The 20,912-nt window shown below is 43.7% G+C and overlaps 1 protein-coding gene across 2 annotated transcripts in view; it reads left to right on the top strand.

Moving 5' to 3' along the window:
- LOC308293550 (calcium-independent phospholipase A2-gamma-like) overlaps positions 1 to 17,122 on the top strand; it is a 46,571-nt gene extending 29,449 nt beyond the window's left edge. For both annotated transcript variants that reach the window (XM_080736121.1, XM_080736122.1), the window contains 2 exons: positions 12,386 to 12,587; positions 16,716 to 17,122. In XM_080736121.1, the coding sequence (XP_080592247.1) occupies positions 12,386 to 12,587; positions 16,716 to 16,993 (480 nt within the window). In that variant the 3' untranslated portion in view covers positions 16,994 to 17,122. The remainder of the gene's footprint in view (positions 1 to 12,385; positions 12,588 to 16,715) is intronic.
- Positions 17,123 to 20,912: the final 3,790 nt, after the last annotated feature.

Raw genomic sequence — 20,912 nt, 5'->3', positions numbered from 1 at the left:
GCAGTGGTGCCCATGTGCTGAACGAATGCCGGAATTCTCAAGCAGCGTTTCGAAGAAAGTTCCGATTGTCTGTTAAGTGCCTCTGGGATATTCTGCTGGCTGAAATGGAAATCTTAAAAAGAAGTGCCAGAAATTTAAGATTCATACTGCGGCGCAATTGCAGAAAACGCGACTCTGTGTGGGGCCTTTTGAGACGGCACAGCTGTGGCATCATCGCAGCCAACGCTCGGCCACCATAGCCTTGGAGAAGGAGGTCTTGTTGCGAGGGAGCCCTGTGGTAGAGTAAGAGTTCCCAAACTTTTCAGTCCACGACTCCCCAAAATAATCATATTTGAACTTCGGACCCCCTACCCTGACAAGTACTTGGAAATTTGGAGTTGGGGCATTGCAATTAGTTTGATTCGGTTCCACAGATATAAATATTGTGAAATTGTGAAAGGGACAATAGCTTGTCTACAAGCTCATGTAGACCAGCTATTTTCAACTGTTTGACTCTTTCTTATGTTATTTGACAAACATGTTTGACCAGTATCGTTTGTTAATTACTTTTGTTGCAGTAATGGTCTTTTCTCATTTAGTTTCTTTTCTTTTTCTTCTTTTTTTCTTTTAGATATTAAAAGTCCTTAAAGGCTGTTTTTACAAAACATAAAGTCTTTATCATGGTCCTCTGTGTTATAAGCATCCAGTGTGGACACTACCATCTAGTAGTTCATCTACTACTTCAATTGATAAAGATATATATTTTTTTTTATCTTTATCTTGCCCGGTGAGAATGACCCTTAAGGCCTTAAAATGTACCTTTTGCATGCGGTGTTGAGGGATTTTGCCTGTCGGTAATCGCCTTTCCTCCGCCCCTATTGGGGGAGAAAGAGAGGGGCGGGGAGAGGGGTGGGATTGCCGTCTGTGATATCAAAGCCCCATCTTTGAGAAGAAAGAAATGTGATGACCTTTAAATTGTCACTTCACTGTAAAAAAAACATGGTACTGACCCACAGGTTGAGAACCTCTGTGGGAGAGGAGGAAAAGAAGAGATGGCAGGCAGGACTCCATGGGAGGGAAGGAGGCAGGGAGGAAGGGAGGAGGCTCATGCTCAACATTAAAGCCCTCTCCGTTATCTCTGCTCCAAGGACCACAGAAGTGGGAGACTTCAGACGATTGACAAAAGGAGCATGTCGGGCATGCATTGAATGGTGAGGAGAGGGCCCGATTCTCTCCGCCTGGTTGCCATGGCGTCTCCCAAGGCATCGGGAAACAAATGGAATGGGAGCGTGTTGATGCCCACCTCTGCCAGCCTTTTGACAGTTAGGTCTGGGATCACCGCCCCTTACCACCCCAAGTGCCAGTTCTGAGATCCCCCAACATGGCACCATCCAGGCAGAATGTATAAGCTGTCAGTTCAACACTTCCAGACCACACTCTCTCTGTCACGCATGTAAATGAGAGAGCAAGAAACATATGTGACTGTCAGCCCCTAAGGCGAGCACAGAGCGCGCGCACACACACATTTCTGTGTTGCCACTGCTATAGTTTTCTACTTATACCTGCCAGTGATCTAAGATGACTTGTTACTCTGTTCTTGATTGATTCATTCATCATTCAATACTTGATTAGTCAGAAATTTAAACAGCATGAAGTACAGTCAGACATTTAGGCTAAAAGGATAACAAACAAGTCCTGGGAACTTAATTCCATTTTGGTCCCGTCCTATGTCCTACTCCTCCAATCCCAACATGTGATGGCAGTCATAGCCTGTAGGAGTCCCATGCCATATTGCAGCGTCAAAGATCACCCTCCGGCCCCGTGTCCCTTCCCAGAACACGGCCAGTTGTGTTTCTATTGACACTCGCCCATGCCGATTGCACCGCAGTGGCTTCGTATGAGAAATGAATACTGGTGAAATCCCTCCATTACTAACATTCCCAGTGAATCTCAGTATTCATACTCCCATCTTACGACCGCATCGCTTGCTGACCAGAACTGATATATTGCACCGCGGTGCCCTGTTAACTTGTAGATTAGTTCTTAGCAGTCGACAGAATTATGCATAACGAGCATCGATGTGAGCCGCATGATTCCTAACCTCCTCCTTTCTCTCTCTTTTGGCATGGAGAGGCGGTCCTATTGGTCATAAAGCACATGCAGCATTGCAGTGGCGCAGGGAGGTGAGAGGAGGCTGGATTCAGGAGGGAGGGATGGGTTTCATGCAGTCTCCTCATCAGGGCCAGCTCTCCTCCTGTTTTAAACCCTGCAGATCAGGGCCCTGGGGCTGGTGCAGGTTGGTTCTGCTCAGTACTGTTCAGCCCTGCTGCAGCAGACAGCTTGCTATGCTCAGATTGACGTACAGTAGGATTTTCTTTTTCTCCTGACACACACACACACACACACACACACGCTTGATTGCATGGGCACTGGGCACACTTCTTTACGGATTAGGCCAGTCCACTGATTACATTGACTGACTCGACTGTGTGCAACCCTCCATGGCTTTAATTTCCCTGTTCCTCTGCCCCCTCTTAGCCCCCTCACAGCGCTGCCTCACAAAGAGCCCACTGCACTGAGCAAGACCCCCTCACTGCGGCGGCTCCAAAATGAGATTTCCTGGAATAAATCACCACATTACCACCTGACGGACGCAAAGGCAGCCTCTTGCACACGTACAACGTGTTCAATATGCCAGTGGGTGTGTTGTGACACCGTCCACCAAGCTCAGAGGGGACACCCGTTTCCCCATTGGCCATTACTTTGCTTATCGTGATGGACAGCAAATATGCTTTTCGAATATGAGGCAGCCAAATGTGACCATCAAAGCCCTAAGAGGGATTGAGAGAAGAGCCACCCGCCCGTTCCTATCGGTGCAAGAGCCGTGGCAAGCTCCCTCCCATCTCATGGGTCACAGCAGACGAGGGATGATTCACCGTTTCAATATTGGGTGTCGTCCGGCGTTTGGGGAATAGGTAATGGCGCACGATAGCCCTGAATTATTTTTCCTTCCCCGAGGGCATGGCTGGCATCTCTGTCTATCCCACGCACATGGGTCCCTCCTCCATTCATAGCCCGGGACGGCGACTTGAACCTCATGGTGACCCTTGGAGGCCTGCAAAGTCAAGAGGCCAACGGCGAGAACCGGTCGATGTAATTACATAATGTGGCATGAAGACCTCTGTCTTTGTCCTGCCCATTCCTTCTACGATGGCACTCATCACACTAATGTCATTGTCATTCTCGTCCTTGCATGATGACAATGAAAACCTTTTATATGCATTAGATATTATCTAGGCAATTGATTTGTTTCAGCTGAGCGGATTTATTTTCCGGATTACGTGGGACAATGATTTAATGACAGCACATTGGTAATGCAAACAACGGAGATTGATTTTGACGATTATTGATGAGTGTTGTCAGTCTACACACACACACACACACACGCAGGAATGACAGGAGAATGAAATGTGAGCTGAATCACGTAGAATATACGGAACGATCACAGCAGAACATGAGGAGACTGCTCTACACAACAGAGCACACATTGTGGCAGGCCGAATCCGACGGCCATGACTTACGTAACCCCCTCTCCAATTAAACAATTCTCTGAAAGACCGCTCATTGCCAGAAGGCTTGTGATAAATCAGAGACAGACAGAGAGCTCAGGGCCCCCTCGGCACGACTCTGTCAAAGAAGGAGAGCTTCCTAATGACTGCAGAGGGACGGCAGGAGCTGCGGTGTGAATGCCCCCTTCCAGGGCCTTTCAGAGACCCAGAGAGCAAGCATTCTGTTGTGTGTGTTGTGGCCACTCATTGTGATCCATCACACAACAAGGCAGCGTTGGAGCCCAGTCCAAGAGAGCATGGGGAGAGAGAGAGAGAGAGAGGCATGCTCACAGAATGAAGAGGAAGAAGCTTGCTGTCCTTGCTAATTGGAGCTGAAGTACACTGGGGAGTGAAATTACTTCACCGATACTGACGATGGTACCGCTTTCCTATTCAAATCAGCTCTCTCTATCTCCAAGACAGCATACCGTTACAATAGATAAACTACACAAACTTTTACGATGGGAGAAAAATTACGTACATGCAAGTAGACTGTTAAACAAGCCTTGTCTTGATTGTATCCGTTCATCGTGGCTCATATCGTCTTGGAAGATGCCGCAGCGGAGCATAAATTAGGCTTGTGTGCCGGACAGTTTGGCTCTGGTGCCGTGGGCAAAGGCAGCGCTCCCTCCGTGCGTATTTCGGGCTAATGGCAGCGACTGGAGGCAGGGTTTTGAGGACAACCGGTTTGAGAATCCTTCTTCCTCCACTCTGGGAGGAATAAGTTGGCTGCTATTAGTGTGACGTTGTGTGATAAGGTATCAATAGGTCTGGAGTGAAGCTGTCTTTTGTTGAAACCAAAGCCCAACTGGTTTGTCCATTATTCGGCAGCAGTTCTGCAGCAGTTTGTACACTTTTTGCTCACTGGCTGGCACAGCCAGGGAGCCTACAAAGAGTCCTGACGAAGTAGTCGTTTCCCACTACAGTACCTTTTGATGATTGATTGAAGGGCAGCCAACGAGATCCCTTTCCCATGCTCCGCAATCGCTCCTCATGCTCTGGACGGGCGGAACAGCTCAGGTCACAAAAAAAAACATCAGCAACATAGGTCACCACGCTGGACGCAACACTCTTTTTCCACAAAAAATGACAGGGTTGATTTGTGAATCAACCATTAGTTGCCTGAAGGGGAGAGGTAAAACAGGAGGAGAACCAAGGCCTGAGGTATCAATGACCAGTGCTTTATCGGAGTAGAGAAACACTGGCATCCTTGCAGAAGAACTACAGTAGTATCTTCACCATTACCTAAGCAAGCTTTTAACCCATTTAGGCCTAGAATTATTGAATGCTTTAACCAGTGAAAAATAGCAGATATACAAGCTCACAGCGTGGCACCGAGTGCCGCGCTGCAAGCTTGTAGATCTGCTATTTTTGAAAAAGTCATGAAAATTTGTGCAAATTTTTGACTATATGTATTTTCAAAGCGAACGTTTGTACTCAAATTTTGCTTCTGGGTGGTCCCTGGAACTAAATATTTTGAGATGGGTGTCCGTGGACAAATACATATCATCATGGGGGTCCTTGACATGAAAAAGTTAGAGAACCATTGACAGTTGATAGTAGTCTCTCAAGAACAGACTAACTGAGCTCCATTTAAGTGAAAAGGACCTTTTCTTTGACGATGACATAGAAACATATATTTTTTCTTTTTTTCAAAAAATCTTAGAAGGATTCAAAAGACACTTATAGAATTGGGTCAAAATTCTAATTTTCACGATTTTTCAAAATACAAGTTCGCAGCGCGGCGGCACTCGGTGCCGTGCTGTGAGCTTGTATATCTGCTATTTTTCAATGGTTAAAGCAGTCAATAATTCTAGGCCTAAATGGGTGAAAACCATATCAAAATCCTGTATCGGTTCAGTGTCAGCGTTTAAATTCCTGTCAGATGGCCTCAATGGAGAAGGCGGAGGACATTTTGACCCCTGAGACACGCCACCGTTTGGCAGTCAGATAGAGGCGTTTAAGTAAGAGCTGCATTACAGCTCTAAGTCCCCATGAAGGGAAGTGACCTTTGCCCCGAGTCATGCTGAGTGTTTGACGGGCAGCTTGAGCAAGGCCTTTTTCTGTGTGCAAATCTCATTTGCACAGTTTGCCCCTTAAGTACACCATTGTTTCCAACTTGACTTCTCTTCTACTGCCCTACCCTCAAGGAAACGCCTGTGTGAGAATGTGGCGGCGGGCCAAGATTGGATCTCGCGAGTGCCCTGATAAAGGGGCGAGGCCCGCAGCCGCACCATGGGTCCGAGACGAGTTCTGATGTGTGCCAAATGTCTCTCATTATGGGACAAGCCTGGTACCGTCTCCCTCAAGAAACCTGTTTGTTCCTGACAGCTATAGATGGGCATGATGAATGCAACGACTATTTGAATAATTGGTCCTGCCAAGAGTACCACTGTGCATGTCACACTCAACAAAAAACGACTAGTATTCCAGTAGCACCGTGGAGCCACTTCACTGTTTCAAACCAGACGTTTTGCTTTTCAAGGCTCCATCTCTGGTCATTAACGCTATACAGCCCTTAAAGTTGCATTGAAATGGAGACAAGTTGTAGCATTCTACTCTCAACTCACAAGGCAAGTGTGTACTTGGCTGCTGGTACTAAATGGTTTTAGTCATCCCCAATGGAAAATCACCAGCACCAAAAATATACATCCTTTGTGCCCAAATAAAAGAAGCTGTTATTTGTCTATCAACAAATCTTAAGGATTGTAGTCAATCAAATGGTTTATGGCATTCCACTTTCCCTTCCAATGTTATAAGAAAATACTTGAAACTAGTTTTCTTAATTGGGGTTTCATTACTCAAATATAATAGACATTTGGAGAAACATTATTATAGATTTCTGTCAGATAAGGTAATGGGTGAGGTTACAGACGCATTGCATCATAGTTGTGCATAGTCACGACACAGACGGATCATGCTTGCTTACTCATCATCATCATCATCTGTTTTAAGTCCGCTTTCCAGGCACCGCTGGGTTGGACTGGCTTCTCGCTATGGCTTTCCTCTACCGGGAACGGTCCATGGCCACCTCATGGTCGATGCCGAGTGCCCTCATATCAGCCACCACAGTCGTCTGCCAGGTCTTCTTAGGCCGGCCACTGGGTCTTGTCCCCTCTACATTAAACGACATAACTTTCTTCACCCAATCATTATCTTCCTCACAACATCTGCTATGGCCTCCACTCCCATCTTCTGTCTCAGTTCTTCTGTCTCGGCAAAGGCCCATTTTAACGCTTCCAGTGCCAGCCCCTAGAGGGCACCAAAGAATGCCAGACTTTCTCCCATAGGGGACTGCATTAGCATCCGGGGGCTCACGTTGCAGTGACGCGCGTGCTCACGTTCGTGCACGTCATGGAAAGGTCCCGGATGATAATGCTAACAGAATAGCTATTCCCATTTTGTCATTTTAAAGATCATTTTTCGGCGATTTCGCCGTAAATAAACCTCGCGCCACATCCCTAAAAACACAATCCAGAGATATGGGCCTCCAAAGATGTGGTTTTTCATTGGATTCGGCGGCGATTCGCGGCTACGTTCGCGGCTCACGGCCGGCATGGCTTCCCCAGGATTTGGACCACTGGATTTTAAATTTAGGCTCAGGCTTCAGAAGGCCTCGGATCATTTTATTCATTTCATTAAAAATCCCGAACATGTTCGGGATAGGCACACTGGACTACGTTCCGGAAGCGGCGCTGAACATTCGGTGAACATTGGGGGTCTCAAAAATGTATTTTAAACCATTTTTAATGGAATATATCGTCGGACCATGTAAAATGGCTAGCTGGCTAGCGTAGGACGAGCCAGGACCACCCACGGCTCTACAAGCAACTCAGGGTAAGTCAATTAATAAAAAAAAAAATGTTTTGGATTGAACATATCCCGAACATGTTCGGGATAGGCACAGAATGAGTTAAGTAAGGACAAATCCTGACTTCCCCTATAGTTATGTATTGGTAAGAAGTAAGAACCCATGCACTATTGGGCCCAGGCCTTCGCCATAATTGCCGCAGAGTTTAGAAAATGGAGCCGCCCGCAGCGGCGTGTGAGCGATAAGTTTACAGTTTACAGTTTAGGCATTTAGCAGACGCTTTTAATCCAAAGGTACTTACAATAAGCAGGTAATACATCACTATAATAAACAAGATAATATGTCAGTACATCAACAGCAATATAACAAATGCATGCATCTAGAAAACAATATAATCAGTCAAGAAAAAAAGGTTCTAAAAAACCTAAAAACAAATGCTAACTAGCTTCATGTATGGTCATTGAGTGTTACAGTAGTGCTAAGGGTTTAGGTGGAGATAAGGAAACTGCTTAGCTGTTTTATCTCCAACTGTGCTCGTCTGATGTTGCCTTTAGTGTTAGTCCCTTCTAATTCTCCATCAGGGGTAAGGCAAGGCCAGGCACTTTTCCCCTCTATTCTGTGATTCATTCCTCGGTCTGCCAGACACCCCTTAGTAGCGCATAATGACGTCCTTCGGACACAAACAGCCGGCTCAGCAGTTCCACCCAGGCTCCGTTGTGGGGGTGAGACAGCTTTTTGTGACTCCCATCTCTTGAATTAAATCAGCAGCAGCCTCTCTGCAACGCATGCCACGTTTATTCGTGTAGCACGTTTTAACAAACAAAGTGCATTATGCAAAATTAAGCATTAAGAAACATTATAAAAGGTCATTCAAATATAATTAAAGATGGCTATTAAAGAGAGTGTAGAAAATAAGAATAAGCTAAAATACAACAGATACATAATACTAATTACAGTACATTGCAGCACAAGAAATGAATAAAGTACCTCAAAGGCAGTGGCAAATAGAAAAGTCTTAAGATACTGTATGTGGTGCATAAGAACTGAGTGCTGCTTCTCCTTGTTTAGCTTTTTTCTCTTTCGGGACAAAGTATCTCTGAGAGTTCTCTCTTTACTCATTTAACATTTTTATTTCGATTTTTGCCCTTTTTTTCTCCCAATTTAGTCGTTACGCCAATCCCCAAATTCCCTACGCACACTGTTTGTAGTAGTCTTGTCACTACTGGCTAGGGTTTCGCGATTCCGGTTCCTTAACGCTTTCCTCTTAGCGGTTCGATTCCTAAATTGTTCCTTTTACCGATTCCTGTATACCTGTGTGCTTGACCTGAACTTCTACATAGCTCATAACGTAGTATAATACCAGAAATAGATTTTTGGCCCTAAACCATTCAGTGCTTCATTAAACCCACTGAGGTATTTTGAAATCAATTGTTTGATAGACGTGAAGGCATTGTAAAGATCTAAGAACTCAAATGATATGTTCCACTTCCTAAAAGCTTTGGATCTCACAAGGAACTGCTGCCTTTCAACTATGAAGCACGTTCTAAATGATTCATTGAGCAGAGCACGTTGCTGGCAGATAATTTACTCCAACCTTAAAATAGCTCTCCTCTGTTGCTTTTAATCAACTGTTTTCTTCACACACTATTCGTTTGGAGCTACAGTGTTAGTGTGATCATTTATTTCCTTTGGCTACCGACTTTGTCATAATATGTCCTGAAATCCCTCAGTGTCAAATCTGTCAATCCTAGTGTTGTTATCTGATTGGGCAATAGCACTAAGAACAAAAGACCACAGATCATTCAGTGATCAATATGTAGTCCCGACTATGCAATCTATTACTTTACTTTGTAGATTGCCCCAATCATAATTATTCAGTCCTCTTCGTCTTTCTTTCTTTCTTTTCCGATCCACAAGTGTGCTTGTAGATCTGCTATTTTGTTGTGTTGTTGTACATTTTGACAACAATGCTTTTTTTTTGTATTTGAAATTCCGGGAGTATTTCTACTTTGCAGTTTTGGTACGTTTACTTAAGTAAAAAACTCAACCACTGCTTGCTTTCTTTCTTTCTTTCTTTCTTTCTTTCTTTCTTTCTTTCTTCTCTTTCCATCTTTCTTCTCTTTCCATCTTTCTTCTCTTTCTTTTTTCACCTTGAGGCAATGACACAATTTATCAGTCCAGCTCCCCGGATGATTAACAGACCATGCGTCTTGGTAGACAGCCCTCATATTACCCATCATGCCGCACTGTGCGCCGCCGACATCGATTGGTACGGGGAGAAATTCTCATTACTCCACGGGGTTGCTGTGGGGCTGGGCTGGAGACATGGGACACACCCCTTCCACCTTCCCTAAGGCTTGATCACACCTCCTACTCACTCAAATGAGTTCACCCCCAAAATGTTTTTGTCAATGTCAATGACCCCCAAAATTACATGTATTTGGCTGCGGACCCCCATCTCAAAATATGTTGTTCCAGGGACCCTCAGAAGCAGCGATTTGAGCGATAATATTTGCAAACATTTTCACGATTTTTCAAAAATAGCAGATCTACAAGCTAAAGTATAAAATAATTCCAGGTCTTAATGGGTTAATGCAAAAAACACACATGCACAGTATTCCTATTTCTATTGACTTTTCTGGAAATGGGAAAAAGATACCTATATTGCAAGGTTCCAATATAGTTTTAACCACTCCTCTACCTGGCGTCTGTACTTTGGGCATGTCGATAGCCTATAAGCGATTGTCAAAAATCTTCTTGAAAAATATTTGTGCGACACTTTCGTACAACAAGTGTAAAATAGGTCATACCTTTTTTTAAAGGTATTTTTAGGGGTCTTTCTCTGCCTTTTATTGACAGTATATAGGAAACGGGGAGAGAGAGATGGGGAGTGACACGCAGCAAGGTTGTCAAGAACAGGATTCGATCCCGCGATGCGCTGTCAGGCTTCATTAGAGCCTATATAATGTGCTATTCGCCTCGGCCACAAGGCGCCCCAAAGGTTATTCATTTAGGAAAGAAAATAAAACGATGAAATATGGAGAACGAAACAAGGATCTCTGCCCCGACGATAGTGACAATACTAAGTGATCTTCTGAGCTTCTTTCATACAGTCAGTCGCACTCCTCAGAAGAAGCAAGAAGAAGCCGTGTCTGCCCCCCCCTAGACACCCGGGGGCCCTGCAGGTCCCGCCCTGCCAGCCTGGGTTTCTTTTTTTAATGAGGGGCTGCACTGCCCCTGTGCGTTTGATCCAGCTGCCCCTCCCTCCCCCTGGCGCCCCCTGGCCTCGCTCAGCCTCATGCCTATTCAACACTCCCCTCCAACATCCTCTCCACCCCTCCCATCATCGCCTCGGGTAGACTATATGGATCCATACCAAAAGCAATCCTGGGCGGCCCGCTTGATATCAAAGCCAAGTCAGACAAGAAGAAATAGGGGGGGGGTCTACAGCAACATGACAGTGTAGACGTTTTCGTTGTAGAACTACAGTGGTTCAGAATGATCATATTTGAACTGGGACCCCCCCGGGGGGGGGGTCTACAGCAACATGACAGTGTAGACGTTTTCGTTGTAGAACTACAGTGGTTCAGAATGATCATATTTGAACTGGGACCCCCTCGCCCCCACCCTGACAAGCACTTGGAATGTAGGCGTTGAGGCTTTCATTATTGTTTAACTCTATGCCACATATAAATATCGTGAAAATAGCAGATCTACAAGCTCACAATGCCTTGTCATTTTCTTAGATTATTTGACAAACTGGCCAATGTTTGACTGTTTTCTCTTTATAGTATAGTTTGGTGATCTTACTTTTGATGCAGTAATGGTCTTTTTCTCTCTCTAAAAAGGTTTTAAAAGATGTTCCATTGTCATTTCACTGTTATCTGGAGACCCACGGCGAAATCAGGTGGGGAACCCCCTGGGGGTCCCATCCCACAGGTTGAGAACCACTGCTCTAGAAACCCTTATTGATCCATTCCTTTTTTTCCCCCCTTTCACTAGATGTTCAATAATTTATTTCTTCTCGATTGTTGAAATCCGTGGAAAACCAATATATATATATTTTATGTCTCACGTTGCACAGATAATTGACTTCACCTTCTGTGATTGTGGCTTGATAACAACCAATAAGTCCAATTGTAAGCAGCTGTCTGCAAATTACAATTGGACTTATAACTCCATCCCCCCACTAGCTCGACCCCCAGAGAGTCAATCGATCACACGGAGCTGAAGGTGGTCTTCTTCTGTCGTGTTTTTGTGTTCTCCTTTTGTCAGTGGTTCTCAAACTTTTTCAAGTCAAGGACCCCCAAATTGATATGCATTTGGCCGCGGACCCCCATCAGAAAAGGTTTTGTGCCAGGGCAGGGACTATAGGATGACACGGGACGGGAGTGAAAATCCACTCCCGTCCCAATCCCAGAGTAAAAGGAAAAACATCCTATCCCGTGGACTCACAGGGACCCCCCAGAAGAGAAGCGATGTGTCCGTTTCCGGCGGAAACAAGAAGAACTTTTTTTAGGGCACTTCGGAACCAAAAATATCATATTAAATAAATGTAAATCTCTGGAAACTCGGGTTTAGCAGGGAATGTAGTACTATAACAACTCGAGTAACTCGGATTGGCAGGGAATGAGTTTTAATAGCCAAAGTAAATACTGTAAGCCAAAATAAATGATTAAAGTGGTTAAAATGATTGCGACGCTGTATTAACACATTTTGCCAGGGACCCCCTGGGCCACCCCGACAATAAGCTGGCCGAGCGCGGACGTTCTATGACCCAGAAGGGCGGGTATAGGAGCCGATGAATTTCAGCGGACAATCCCGATCGCTGTGCTCCCGAGGCTACCCCAACAAGGACCGCTGGGGTTCCCCTGACCCCCACTTGAGAGAACCAACTGTGTTAAATTGTACCTTCCCACCATACTACTGTTTTCAACATGTTAATAACAGTATTCAATCAACTCTTTTTTTGTATATTTTGCCACAGGACGGAGGTTTGCTGATCAATAACCCCACAGCCCTGGCCATCCACGAGTGCAAGTGCCTGTGGCCCGACGCGCCCGTGGAGTGCGTGGTGTCTCTGGGGACGGGACGCTTCGAGTCCCCCGGCATGAAACCCAGCACAGCCTCCTACACCAGCCTCAAGACCAAGATCAGCAACGTCATCAGCAGTGCCACAGACACCGAGGGTAGGTGACAGTTGATTTTGACAGCACATTTTGATTTAGTTTTTAGTAATAGTCTTTTGAATATTTATTTTTTTTGTCACATTATTGTAATCTGAAAAGGTTTTAGTTGACTAAATACGGTATGATACGATTTTAGTAGACTGCAGTTGATTTTGTCGACAAAAATGTATTTCGGTGGTGCCTTGATGGCGTCTTAATGGCAGATTTTACTCTTGGTTGCATCATGAACATAGCCGATCTCCAAGCTCACAACGCCTCGTGCTGCTATTTTCAGAGATCAACACCTGAATGCAACCAAATATAAAATGACTTGTCTTTTAGTTCTACTAGATCTCTTCTACACTTATTCCTCCCTAACATCTTAGACTAGTTTTTATTTGTTAACGAAATTGTTAACAAAATTGTCAATATATATATATATATATATATATATATATATATATATATATATATATAGTTTTAGTCATCATAGCTTAGTTGTTATTTAGTTTTTGTCCCTGAAAAATGTTTTCATTTTTCGTCTTAGTTACAAAATGAACACTGGGTGACACACACTCATCTTCTGCTCTCTGAATTTTGACTTTGATTGATTGATTAATTGAATACATTAATAGGCATAAATGTAAACTGCACAGTCAGACATTTGAGCTAAAAGGATAAAAAAAAAAGTCCTGGGGACTTAATCATTCATCAACACATGCACAAAAAATAACACCAAAATACAATATCATCAACAAAATATGCAGCTCCGGGGTCTGTAAAATGAAATCATCATGTTTGTTTGTGTCATTTTGTGGTGGTGGTGTTGTTTTTTTCCTTTTTTACTGAGAGGATGCATAGATCTCGATGGCTGCATTGACCAAATATCTGCAATGCAGTCTTGAGTTTGTTCCAGATTTGTCCCTCGTTGACCCGCTCTGAAGTAGCAACCAGTTTTGGCTCCTCATCACCCCTGGTCATGGGGTACCTCTGCAGTTCCTAAATGTGTCTCCCCCCTCCCCCTTCTCCCTGTCGTTGCGGCTGTGTGTGACGCAGTGTGACCCAGATGCTGCTACGCAGCTTTTCCCTCCTCTTGGGATTAAACTCTCCACCCTAGCACTCTTGTTCGGGTCTGTAATTTTAGACGCAGCACATTTGGCAAGAGAGTGTGTATCACAGATTATCCTCTCTTTCCCAAAAATGTCCCTCCTACCACAGTGATTATCTTGCCTCGTGCGTTCCCCTGAGAGTAGCAGTTGGAGCTTGAGTCGGGTCGGTGTGGACGGAGATGAGGCAGATTTGAACAGGGTTCTGTAAAAGGTGGATGCCACTCAATTATTAATGTGTGTTCCTTCGTTCACCCAGGACAGTCTTATCCACCTGGTTCTGCTATCAGTATCCGTTTTCTTGGCAATTTACTTGCCAAAACTAAAAACCTAAAGAACCAGGAGGACTTGGATGTGTGCCGTCATGGTGTCGGGTACAGGTACTGAAAATCAAGGACGGGCTGACATTTCAAACGCCATTCTCACAGCCCAAATGGCCTGAACTTTATGGTTAATCTAATAGTCCTCTTGAACCAATACAAAAGCTGTCAAACACCCAGAGAAACACATTTGTTTTCTTATGCTACACTTTGTTATGTTACTTGGTTCAACTTTCCCCAGTTCATTTCTACTTCAATTTCACCCATTTGTGGAACGGGGCAAATGTCATCACAACACCACATAACTGTAAGAATAACATATTTCAGCTGACATTTTTGTGTTTGATACATACAGTAAAGTACTATGTACCCAGTGCACATTTCACTCCGTCTTTTGCATCCAAAACATTCAAGGTGCCAACATCTACGTGTATGAACTGGAAAGCAGGTGAACGTCTACAAATAGAGCCTCCAGATAAAGGATTGTTGGGTAGAGTTTGCTGCATTGCCTGCCAGGTAGATCATCCTGGCAGGCTTTTAATAGAATCCACGTCTGTGGATCTCTGAACTACACCTGACCTCTCGGCGAACGAGCGTTCTGTGGGAACGTCGACACAAACAGCTGCTGTTGCCTGATGGCTCCCTTCGGGGCATATCTGTCTACAGGTCTATTTCTAAGCACGGTGCATTTTCCTTTCTTTGTCTATTATTTACCCGCCCTAGTGTAGCGGTTAGGTTGTGAGTTCGACGTCCGCTTAAGGGCGTGCGGTCGCAACGGTCCCTAACGCCAAATCAAATAGGTTCAGATCTGAGTCAAGTCTCTGAGGAGGCGCGTTTGAAGCCTGTCTCCAGACGTAAGATCAGATCCATTCTGCCCTACAAGCCAATGTGCAGTAACTAAACGTTTTTGGACATACTGACTTATTTGTGTATCCCACATTTTAAACCAATTTTTCAGTAATATTTTTGTTCATAGTTTGTGCACTTTGACTTTGTTGTTATTATTGTCTCCACCAGCCGAAAGACATGGGGAGAGTATGTTTTCGCCTTCATCCGTCCGTGTGTCCGTCCGTCCGTGTGTCTGTCCGTCCGTGTGTGTGTCCGTCCGTCTGTTACCAGCTAATCTCTGGCGCCGTTGGCTTGGTCGCTGCCAAACTGTGCACACACACTCCCTGGATGCCAATTCAGAATCTCTGCCCCAAAATGTTCACATGAGCCTGTTTTAGCGCCACCATTAGGCCGAATTTTGCAAAAACTAACCTGTGGCCAGTACTCCTACAGATTTTGTCCAAAAATCACGCAAATCAGTATCTACAGTCATGTGATCGATATTGATCTGTCCGATTTTCCATATTCCATCCTGATTGGCAAAAACTTCCAAAGTTTGCAGGATTGGTCCATTTAGAATAAAATTCCTGAAATCATGAACACGGTGTGCAATTTTGGTGAAATTGTGCATGCACATTCCCAATGGGCAGAGGATAACTGCCACTTAAAAAAAATCAGATCACCCTCATGGTGGCGCTATAACAGGCTGATTTGTGTTTTTACCTAAAACTCCACTGATCAACTTTGTATGTGCAATCTCTAGAGGCCAAGGAAAAGCCTTTGCCCTGCATTTTTCATATCTGCCTTTTATAGCGCCACCAGGAGGCCGACTTGTTATTATTTTTTTCTTTCTTTTTTTTTGTCACTTCAAACTAAGCACCCATAACAGAGTTCCCACCCAGACGTGACACCCTCCAGCCCAGACATATGCACTTGGATTAACCTGATCCTGGCCCCAAACGTTCTCTCAGCCCTGAAAACAACATCCCATTCTGAACACACCATGGTGTCAACAAGGGCCTGACAGGCTGGTTTACATTAGCATGCCCTAATGACTTCTTCATATAATCAGTGAATGTTTGTATGTATTGGGACTATTAGATGCTTACTTCCAAGAGTTCCCAAATTGCAGGCCACGACTAAATAATCGTATTTGATTACACCCCGACAAGCACTTGAAGGAGTTGAGGCATTACATTTTGTTAGACTCGGTTCCACAGATAAATATTGTGAAAATAGCCGATCTACACGCTCACAACACCTTGTGGTGCTATCCCCCAATGTTTGCCTCTTTTCTTACATAATATTTGACACTTTGGCCAATTTGGTATGGTATTAAAAGGGTCTTAAAAGTTATGTTAGTTAATTGTAACTTTATAAATGTGCACATACCCTGTATATACACTTATAGACCGATTTCCTGAGCGACAAACTGTAGAGGGCGCCACCCACCACAATTGCGGTGCTAAAGGTCCCACTGTTATGTGCTGTTACAGTATGTTGGACGGTTCATACAGACTTTCAGTACATCTTTGTTAAGTTATGTTAGGAATAAGCAAGTGAAGAGTTTGAGCAGACGGACAGCTGTCTCCTCCCGTCGCTCAGGAAATCGGTCTATACTGTATGTTGTTAACTACTGTTGAGTGAAATCAAGAAAAAGAAGCCCCCCCCCCCCCCCCCCCCCACACACACACACACACACACACACACACACACACACACACTTTGATGACATCATCAAAGTGTACTTTGCAAGGAAATGAAAATCTCTATGGTGAAAATATGAAGTAATCAGATGATTTACCTTTTTTTGTAAGTAAAACATGCGAGTACTTCTTACATCCCCATACAGTTGCCATCTGAGTGTAACTATATTTCTCCCCTCCTCTTCCCAGAGGTCCACACCATGCTGGACCACCTCCTGCCCCCCGACACCTACTTCCGCTTCAATCCGTACATGAACGAGGAGATCGCCCTGGACGAGAGCCGCGGCGAGAAGCTGGACCTGCTGCAGGCCGAGGGCCTCCGCTACCTGGACCGCAACCAGGAGAAGCTGCGCAAGGCGGCCACCATCCTCACCCGCGAGAAGGGCTCCGTGCAGAGGTTGGCCGAGTGGGCCCGGCAGAGGGCCCACATGTTCGACGTCCTCCCCTCTCCCCTCTCCAAGCTCTGAAGACTAGAAGAGCTGACACCACACAACAACTACCAACCCAACACAATCCCTCAACACTCAAAGTCTACCGAAATCAAGCGTTTTCGAACAGTATTGCTACTTTTTCACTGGATCTGTACCGTCAAGCCAAGATTATTAGTATATGTGTCAATCGATCCGCTGAATATATTTCAGCGGATCGATTGACACAGGAGTTTGTTTCAAAGGAAGACATTTCTTCTATGCTAAAAGAAAAAAGTGGAATGCTGTAAATACCGCATATGGTAGCCATGCTGAAAGTTGCTACATGAAAGTGTAGCCTTTGTTTTTGTTTTTTGTTTTTTACCATAGAAACACCTACGGTTTTCTTTGACAAAGGTTAACAACCAGCACATATTAAATAAGCTGTTTTTTTTATTATTTTTTAGAGGAGGGGAAACAATATAGGAAGGCATATTTACCCGGATCCATTTAGCTCAATTGTAATGTACTGTAGTTTGGTTTTGCTCCTCAACTCAATCACTAAAAATGTTGTAAAAAATCCCGGATATTATGTCAACATAATATCACGGTTTTACTTGAACTCCTCATGATTCTCAGTGTTATTAAATATTAATGAGTCAGATAATGTGTGTGAAGCTTGCACTAAGAAATGCAGCTAGTGATCAATGTAATCTTTATTGCTTGATAAATGATGAGGGTCTAAATTAAAGCATTATCTTTGTACTGTATTCTAGATTGTAAAGTAATAATATACTTGAGCAAAAAGCTACTGATCTGGCTATCATACCTGCACATTACAGGTATAGCAGATGAAATGCACCGTACGGAGGTGAAATCCATAGGAAAGTTTAAGATTCACTCTTATTTCATATTATTCCACTGCTTAAATCATGTGTATAAATTAAAATCATGTATCAAGAAGGAAAATCTTGTGAGTGAAAAGAACACATTTTGCTTTGCTGTATTATTTTAGCTTCAGGGGATTTCTTTTTAGCCTGACATGGACATGCCGCCATCAAGGCCTGCCTGCTGTCAAAATCAACTGTAGATTAAAACTAAAACAGACTAAAACTAAAACAGATGACTAAAATATGACTGAAACTAAATGGCATTTTATTCAAAAGACTATCGAATTTTGCTGTCAAAATTAATACTGCCTGCTGGCTGGCTGGATGGTTCGGTGCCCCAACGCGTTCCTCCTGATGTGTTACTACGTCCTCCCAGTGAAAGTCTGCGCCATCGGCTGAAAAGAGACATGGCAGGCAACTGTTTTAAACCAGAAAGGAGGGTAACAGGATAATGGATGGCGTTTTTATAGCACTTTTCTAAGCAAGTTGCGAACTCAAAGCGCTTTACAATGGTCCATTCATTCCTACATTGGGATAGGTGGGTACCAAGGAAGAATGTGTTAAATTGCCTTTTTTTTTTTGGAAATATTTGAAACTATTTTTAAGTAAATAAAGTATACATGATCAGAACATGCTTAAACATTCAACTATATTAAGGTCTAATATTTCTACAAATTGCTATAAAACCTGTATATCCAGTCATTTGGGGGAATAAACAAGGAGTCGAAGGATGAAATTAAAATGTACCGGTGCATGTTCACGTCATATACATATACATTTTTCAAATATGGAATTTTTTTTTAACATTTTGGTCAAAATAGCCAATTTTACATCGAGGTGCCCCTTTGTCCCTAGTGCCCACCTATCCTGTATCCAAAGGAGACGTGTCAGTGGTTCTCAAAGTGGGGTCCGGTGACACCCAGGGGTCAAATTGAAAAGGTTCAAAATCATTGCTATAGAGCCGTGCTGTAAAAACAACTTTTATGGGGGTCCCTGGCATATCTTTTTCCGTGGGCTAATTATGTATCTATTTGACATGAAAAGGTTTGAGAACCACTGGTCTCTAGACTAGTCTCTACACCCTCCCTGACCAACAGTAGGGATTGGCAATTTGGCAGTGATGGGGAACTGTACAAAGAACATGATGGGGAAGTGTCAAAAACGATTTAATTCATCATTGTGTGCATGAGAGTTGATATTTATGGGTTTTCTATTCGTATTCACCACTGGCTATGAGCACTTTTCTTGTACCCTGCGTGCCCTCTCTCCCTTTGATGCCTCTTTTGTTATGCCTCTCTCTTCCAATCTTACTTTGAAGGGTTGTTTTCCACGTCTCTATACTCTGCCACGCTACTCTGCTTGTTTAAATCACTCTGCTTTAGCTGAGGTACTGGCTTTGAATAGATTATAGGTTTATTGCTTTCCTACTGCTGGTGTAATTTGGTCCAACCCTGACTGAAATAACACACCGCATAAAATTCATTTCAATGGCCTAAACCTGGCCAATTACTGTATCGTGAATCATGTCTTCATCACTCCAGAGATGCCCGAGGCATAATGGACGCCACTTAATATTAATCCTTGGATTAATTTAATCCAATTGTTCTCCCGTTGATCGTGCGCGTAGGATGTGTTTTTTTGAATGTGTATAATACTGTAATTAAAATCCATCACTCAACCTTTACTGCATCTTGCCTCCTAATTGTGTGGAGATTAGATGTTTGCTATTGCCGGAAAGCTGCTATTTTTCCACAGCTTGTGGATTATCTCAGGAAGAGGTGATGTCGGGTGTTGTTTGTTGCAGTGGTAGAAAAATGTTGTTTTACTTTTACAAGTAAAAGTATCAATACTGCAATGTAGAAATAATTGTTGCAAGTAAAAGTACAGAAGTATTGGTATAGAAATGTGCTTAAAGTACCAAAGTAGAAAGTGCTCAGAATGTCCCATTACTCAAAATACCAGACTCATTGTGAGCTTGTAGATCTGCTATTTTCAAAAGGGCGAAATGTACAGTATGTGTATGTTATGAGTTTAAAGGACCATATAACTGAGTGTACAAATGCGGGTACATTTGGTTCCATTTGTACACACTCAAGAGTTGTACAGACCTGTAATGGTTCATTTGGACCACCTTCAAGCTACCCCTACATAGCAGTAGTAGCATACATTTAGGGCTAGCTAAAAAGAAAATCCACCACAAGCCGGCAAGATGTACAGCGGCAGGAATAACAACAATGGTTAAGAACTATAAAGACTAACAAATATAGCTGCAAGCAGTGATAACGGGGCCAAGCTATAGTATAGACTAAGGCATACAGGGGAAAAAAACTGAAAGCAATATGCACTATAAGCCATAGAAACATGGAAGACTGAATTTGAGAGAAAGAAGACCTCACCCACCTTCACTCACACCCACTCACCTCCAGCCACTTCTACCCACCTCCACCTACTTTCACCACCCTCCTCTACCCACTTTAACCCACCTCCACTCACTTTCCCCTACCTCCACCCACTTTCCTCCACCTCCTCCCACTTTCCCCATCCACTTTCATTCACCTCCACCCACTTTCACCGACTTAAAAAAAGAAAAATTGTGAAAATAGCCGATCTACAAGCTCTCGTGTTGCTGTCAGAAAAGTTGTGATATTGTGGATCGTCTATTTTTAGTATGTCATACATAAGTACATTGAAAATAACTACTCTCAAAAAAGTGTTTCATGTTATCTTTAAATATTTTACATGCATTCATTAACAAGGTCATGTTTTGTCCAATGCAATTTAAACAAAGCCTGCATGAGGTAGGGCTTGAACCGGGGACCTCAATTACTTGGCCACACCTTTGCCCCTTTTTCTATCTGTCAGCCTCTGTGGAGAGTGGGAATATTTAACTTACCAAAAACTATGCTTAAACCTACCCTTAACCCTAACCTCATAGAAATGATGCCTAAACCTAACCTCAAAACCCCGTACACCTGGGCGAAACACCGGGAAAGGAGACTCCTGTTGAGACTGTTTTGTGCTCTCCGCAGTACAGTATGTATTTCCATCAAACCCCATGTTTTGGTTTTCTTGTGTTTGGGAGGAGGGCA

Source organism: Nannobrachium achirus, assembly GCF_963921795.1.
Source record: "Nannobrachium achirus genome assembly, chromosome: 11".
Classification (NCBI taxonomy): domain Eukaryota; kingdom Metazoa; phylum Chordata; class Actinopteri; order Myctophiformes; family Myctophidae; genus Nannobrachium; species Nannobrachium achirus.
This window is presented reverse-complemented; position numbering and strand designations above follow the sequence as displayed.